Genomic DNA, 7,110 nt, shown 5'->3' with positions numbered 1-7,110 from the left:
ACATATCACTTTAATGATAAATATTTTGTTTGGTCTCAGTTCCCTTGTGTAGCTAAGTGTCTGGTGGTCTTAGCTGCTGATCCTGGTGAATTCCCTGTCAGCTGGGTGTGTTAGGCGCCAAAGGTCTTGGAGGTGAAGGGATTCCATGGTGGATGCAAAATGCGTAGGGATGGTGGGGTCAGATCCCGACCTGAGGCATTTAGGGGATGATCTGTCATCAGTAGACATGTGCACACTGAAATATTGTGTTTCGGAATTTCGTTTTCGCCCGAAAATTTTTTTTATTTAGTTACTCCTGAAATTAATTTTTTTTTGTTTTGTTAAAAAATGCGTTTGTCCAAAAAATCCGAATTAAGGTAGAATCTGTCACTTGAAGGCTTATGGTATCTGTTGAATGTTCTAAGAAGATTAGGCGACACAGCTAAACTGTGCACTGCTGCAATCATACATTTCTGGTCGAATGCTCAGCCCACAAGCTATTGTAGAATTATAATGCTGTATGACTATTAATAATGATATTTATTAATTATTATTACTAGTCAACCAACATTAGAATTCTTCTATAGCTATGGGCGGAGCATTTGACCATAAATGACCGCTCGTAGCGATCATATGTGTAACGGTCAGGGGTTAACGCCGTTACGATATTCCATTCCACCAACCCACGACAGCTTCTGACACTCCACAATTCAGCAGACAGGACCCATTGGATTTCCCCCAGAAAACGAGACACACAGCTCTGTTCTCTGGTTCCAAACGAATAGACACTTTAATGGTAAACTCAGGTTTTTATACAGTAGAAAGCATGCTGAAGTAATCAAAGGGACAATGACACACTCCACCCACAACATCATACAGTGGGTACTAACGAGCCTCAAATACACATTTCTTGGGTAGACTTGCTGGCACCGGGTCTGACACAATCCACATGAGCTAATTACTAACCATTTACCCAGACGAGGTGACTCTGAGATAAGCTCTTTTCACCTCAATACAATACACATTCCTTTAGTAAACATAAGTCAGACATCTGACCTTTTAGATTGTGTTAATTCACATTCCACATCTATCATCAATAGAACTTTCACACAATACAGTGTTAATTAGCATCACACAATGAACAGGTCTTTAGAAGCCAAATTAAGGTTAATTTACATGACAGTAGCAGACTCAATTACCCCCTTGACAGACTATGTTCCATATTGAACGAGTCACTCTATTGACCGGTTGTAATTCGTTCTTCTAGACATTCTTGAATATATTGTTGATTATCATTACTGTCCCATCTCATGTAATCCAATATATCAGTTCTCAGTCATCCTATGCCCCTAGTGGACATAGGATGACCCTAGACACAAGAGTCATTGGTAAAGCTGAAACAGAACAGTACCCCACACCCTTCTGGGTCCCACGGGCCATACCGTTTGTGAAGGACTTTTATGCAATTGCCTATATGCTTCAGTTTAATTCTCTCCCTGCTATTTTAATGTCTGTGTGTTATGTGTAGAAGGTGATTTCATGTGGACCCGAGTGACTCATTCCTCTGCATAACAGACTGTTGAAACGCTAATGTCCCATCACCAGCCAGCTCTCTATTCTAAAGGGTAATTGATCTATTGTGTGTGTGAAGAAGACCGGTGTTTACCCTTAAGAGATGTGTATAGTATCATCAGGCTAAATGATTAGATAATTGGCTCATGTTAATTATTCTTTGTTGTAGTATGAGGAGCCAAGCTGTCTAGATAATGTATTCTGTTACAATTAGTAATTAACTTCACTGATGTCATTATCTAAAGAAATGTGTCTTGTCAGGGTCGGCACCAGAGTGTCTACCTATAATCTGTATGGGAGCCCCAGTGTGTGAAAAGGGGGTGGAGATTTCATTGTTCTTTTATTGATGATTAGCTTGTAAACTGTATATAACTAGCAGAATGCTGCCATTAAAGAGAGTCTTGTTCCAGCATTAAGCTTTGGCTCATGTATGGATTATTCGGCGATTCCAGGAATATCCCTACTCGTGGAATATTGGGTGATTTTCTTTTATGGGAAGAAGGGAATGCTTGACGGGGATATCTTCTACTACCGTCACAACTGGTTGGAAGCAGCGGGATTTTCCCTTCTACTTTCCTTTACACCAGGATTCCAAGCAGACACTGGGAACAGTGAATGGAAGGCTGGTACACCTGGCTTAAAAGAAATACACTGAAAGAACTACTGGAAGTTCGTGGAAGGATTGCTAGCAACAAAACCAAGCAGGTCATCATAGCAGAATTAATGGAGCTAGACCAGGAGAACTTGGTTGCAGCAACGCCAGCAGTACAAGAGATGGAGACACCAGTGATTCAGGAGGAGGAATCACCAGCCAACAAAGTAATGAGAGAGAAGCTAGCATGGTTTGGTCCTAACCCAACGGCGGATGTGGTGCTGAAAATGATGGACCTGTTAGCGAAGGAGGCTAAACAAATAAGAGACGCAGAGCTACAGTTAAAACTGGCAGCAGTCCAACAAGCAGCCGCACATTCTCCAAACAGTGAGTACAGCACAGCAGACACAAGGAAGATTCCGTTTAGCGCTTTTAAAGCTTTTGATGAAAAAAACTATGAAATTGATAACTACCTGGCAGATTTTGAGCGACAATGTAACCTGCACCGAATAGCTAGAGGAGAGTGGGTTTCAATATTGTCAGGCAAACTGTCAGGCAAAGCTTCTGATGCTTTCCGGACCATGCCAGAGCAGGAGATCCATAGCTACGCCAGGGTTAAAGAAGTGCTCCTGGCTCGTTATGCAGTAACCCCAGAGTCCTACCGACAGAAGTTCAGGGACTCACGCAAAACCACAAAAGACTCTTACGGCATGCCAGTTATCCCTGTCAGCCTCTAACTGGGTTAACAGCAGCCAGGCCACCACCGCAGAGGACATTTTGCAACTAATGCTCCTGGAGCAATTTTACAATCACATCCAGACGGATGTTAAAGACTGGGTGAGAGATCGCAGGCCCATGACTCTACCAGAGGCCGCTAAGTTGGCGGATTAATATGCGGATACTCGCAAGATGAACCAGGTCACACCACGGGTACAACCTCCACGACCAACGGTGCCCTCACACCCACCAGCCGCTAGATACCAACCTCCTAACAGACCGGTGACATCTAGCCCTCGCTATCCACGCCAGGAGGACAACGAACAATGTTGCTTCCGGTGCAAACAGCTGGGTCACTTCAAGCAGAATTGCCCCATGGACGACAACACCAGGTAAAATTGGTCTCGACCTGGGTACCGCCCACCAGCAGCAGCCCATTGTGTAGACTCGGCTTGGGATCCCCAGGAGCTGGGTCAGGAAGAACCATTGGGCACCCTTTACGAAGCCCTCATGGTACAGTCTGTTATTACGGACAACAGGAAACACCATTGTCAGCTGGGCATGGGTAACGGAAAAACCGCCCGGGGATTAAGAGACAGTCGGGTGGGCGACAGCCATGAGCCGGAGGGGCCCTGGAGGGAGCTGGGCAGAAAGAGGCACCGCCGGCTACCCTCCAAGAAGAAGAGGTCCTGGAAGCCGTATAACAAGCTGACCTGGGAGGAGAAGAAGCGACTGGAGGAGAGGGAGTCGCAGCGGGCGTCCAAGATGCGGGCCGAGATGTTCGCCAAGGGCCAACCGGTGGCCCCTTACAACACCACCAAGTTCCTGCAGAAGGACTTTTCCGAGACCTGCGAGAAGTACCACGTGGAAAGCCTGCAGGACATGAGCAAGCAGGAGCTGATCCGTGAGTACATGGAGCTGGAGAAGTGCATGAGCCGCATTGAGGAGGAGAACAACCGCCTGAGGTCACAGCAGACCGACCCCCCCAAGCTCCATGAACTGGAGATGGAGCTGGAGAAGCTCAAAGAGGGGAACCGGCGGCTGCGGAGGGAGCAGGTGGTGGCTGACCCTATAGGGCACTGATCCAACCCCCCCTCCCCCCGGACTCTGAGCACCAGTGCTACAGCATTTCAACAAATATCAATTTTTCTTTTTATGAATCTCCTGTGATTGTCACTTCAGAGCCATAACCTGCCCCCCCATAGCGGGACACCTAGACGGCAGCGCACAGACCCATCCGCCGTCTTCACACTGACTTCTGGTGACTCTGCAGATCGCACAAAGACTTGGGGACTGACCGGCGTGTGATCTGACAACCCGGTGGCATACCTGAGTCGGAAGCTGTTGCCAAGGGAGGTGAGTTACGCCACCATTGAAAAAGAGTGTTTGGCCTTGGTATGGGCACTCAAAAAGCTCACACTTTACCTTTATGGCCGGGCTTTCACTCTCATCACCGATCACAACCCCTTGGTGTGGCTTAACCGGGTTTCAGGGGACAACGCCCGTTTGCTACGCTGGAGCTTGGCCTTACAGCCCTATGACTTTACGATTCATTATCGCCCAGGCAAGCAAAACGGGAATGCCGATGGATTGTCACGCCAAACGGAGTTAACCTCGGACTAAAAGCTCTGAACCGTCTACCCTACTGGACCAGGAAAGGTCCAACCGAGTTGCCGGAGCAGGGAGAAAAAGGGGGGCCATTGTTAAGGACTTTTATGCAATTGCCTATACAGTATGCTTCAGTTTAATTCTCTCCCTGCTATTTTAATGTCTCTGTGTTATGTGTAGAAGGTGATTTCATGTGGACCCGAGTGACTCATTCCTCTGCATAACAGACTGTTGAAACGCTAATGTCCCATCACCAGCCAGCTCTCTATTCTAAAGGGTAATTGATCTATTGTGTGTGTGAAGAAGATCAGTGTTTACCCTTAAGAGATGTGTATTGTATTGTCAGGCTAAATGATTAGATAATTGGCTCATGTTAATTATTCTTCGTTGTAGTATGAGGAGCCAAGCTGTCTAGATAACGTATTCTGTTACAATTAGTAATTAACTTCACTGATGTCATTATCTAAAGAAATGTGTCTTGTCAGGGTCGGCACCAGAGTGTCTACCTATAATCTGTATGGGAGCCCCAGTGTGTGAAAAGGGGGTGGAGATTTCATTGTTCTTTTATTGATGATTAGCTTGTAAACTGTATATAACTAGCAGAATGCTGCCATTAAAGAGAGTCTTGTTCCAGCATTAAGCTTTGGCTCATGTATGGATTATTCGGCGATTCCAGGAATATCCCTACTCGTGGAATATTGGGTGATTTTCTTTTATGGGAAGAAGGGAATGCTTGACGGGGATATCTTCTACTACCGTAACACCGTTACAGTATGTTTTTAGCTGCTTCGTCGAATCTTCATGTCTCTATAATGTAAAATCTTTTCTCTCTATGTCGAATAATCTTTGTCGCGTACACACGATAATTTTTTGGGTTGTAAAAAACAAAGTTTTTTTATGCTATTAAAAATGGGCTTCAGAGCATTTTTCGGGTCCTGAAAAACGGCAATTTTTTTTCGAACATGCTCTACTTTTTCACGACGTTTTAAACGTTGTCGTTTTTCGGGTTGTAAAAAATGGTCGTGTGTGGGCTTTAACAATGTGAAAAATCCGCGCATGCTCAGAAGCAAGTTATGAGATGGGAGCGTTCTGGTAAAACTACCATTCGTAAGGGAGTAAGTACATTCATCACGCTGGAACAGACAGAAATGCGTGAATCGTCTTTTACTAATACGAAATCAGCTAAAGCAGCCCAAAGGGTGGCGTCATCCGAATGGTACTTCCCCTTTATAGTGCCGCCGTACGTGTTGTACGTCACTGCGCTTTGCTAGAACATTTTTTTTAACGATCGTGTGTAGGCAAGGTCGTTGTAATGATCAAGTTGAAAAAAACATTGTTTTTTCTAGAGCCTGAAAAACATAGTTTTTTACAACCTGAAAAATGATCGTGTGTATGCGGAATTTAGTTAGGTTAGGCACATTCAACCGCAGGTTCGATAGACACAGATTGCTATTGTCATTTTCATGTCGAATCTTCATGTCTCTATAATGTCGAATCATTTCTCTCTATGTCGAATAATCTTAGACTAATATAGTTAGGTTAGGCACATTCAGCCGCAGGTTCGATAGACACAGATTGCAGATTGGATTCTGGATTAGGCGTGTTCGTTATCGTTTGTTAAAACAAACGTGAAAATCCCTGAAATTCGGACGAAAATGCATTCAGGCGAAAACGAATGCACATGTCTGATGTAGGAAGTTATTAAAATCTCCTCCAATTATGTGAGGGAGGTGGGTGTTTTGAAGTAACCATGTTTTTGGGGTGTAGATATTTGATATCACTAGGTCCATGGATCCTATTTGGATGTGTGCTGAAAGGAAACGTCCCTGGCTGTCTGATTATATGGATAAGACCGTACAGGGGAGGTTTTTGTGTATCAGCAGTAGAACTCCTGCTTTACACCCAATGGCATCTGAGCCTATGACTGTGCCTGCCCAGAGTTTTTTCATACAATGAAAATCAGGGGTTAATACATTTCCTGGAGTAGGGCGATGTCAGTTTTAATTCTTTTGAGATGTTGGAGGATCTTCATCCTCTTGTTGGGGGATCTGAGACCTTTTACATTCCAGGAAACAATTTTCATATTGGGGGGGGGGGTTGGAAAAAGGAATTGGACTGACATTGCAAATTTGTCACTTTGTAGGTGGTATTGTGAGGTTGTTACCATATGTTTCATCCGCATTAGTCTTGGTGGAGTGTGTACATCACAGGTTGATGGTTGAGGTTTGAGTCCTGTAGCACTCCTGTCTGCACTGAATGTGTACAGCACTGGCCGGTGGCTGGGACTAAGGAAGAGCCCAACACCCCCCTGTTCAGTTCGCATCAGAACTTGCGAACACACCATGTCCATGACCAACACTGTTGCCTGCTTGCCCTTTTTTATCGGCTCGTGACTGTCTTCCTCTCCTTGTTGTCCTTCCAGACATACTGCAGGGAGACATAGGTGCACTGATTATACTGCAGCTAGCATAATCAACTGCCTGCCTGTAGTATTATTAGTAAGAGAACACCAGCAATTGTCTTCAGTTAGCTTTAGTTGCACACTGTGCAAAGGATACAGTACACTAACTGAAAATACTTGCAGCTCCCTGTCTGTGGTGTTAGTCTTAGAACACCAGCAATTGTATTCAGGTAGTTTTAGG

The 7,110-nt window shown here is 44.9% G+C and overlaps 1 protein-coding gene across 1 annotated transcript; it reads left to right on the top strand.

Annotated features, from left to right (window-relative positions):
- Positions 1 to 3,490: 3,490 nt before the first annotated feature.
- Positions 3,491 to 3,943, top strand: LOC120917143 (protein HEXIM1-like; the record flags this gene model as incomplete). The annotated part of the gene is made up of 1 exon (XM_040328222.1): positions 3,491 to 3,943. A coding segment is annotated over one exon (453 nt), but the record flags the coding sequence as incomplete, so codon positions are not given.
- Between the last annotated feature and the right edge of the window lie 3,167 nt (positions 3,944 to 7,110).

The sequence above is a fragment of the Rana temporaria genome, chromosome 11 (assembly GCF_905171775.1).
Source record: "Rana temporaria chromosome 11, aRanTem1.1, whole genome shotgun sequence".
Lineage (NCBI taxonomy): Eukaryota > Metazoa > Chordata > Amphibia > Anura > Ranidae > Rana > Rana temporaria.
This window is presented reverse-complemented; position numbering and strand designations above follow the sequence as displayed.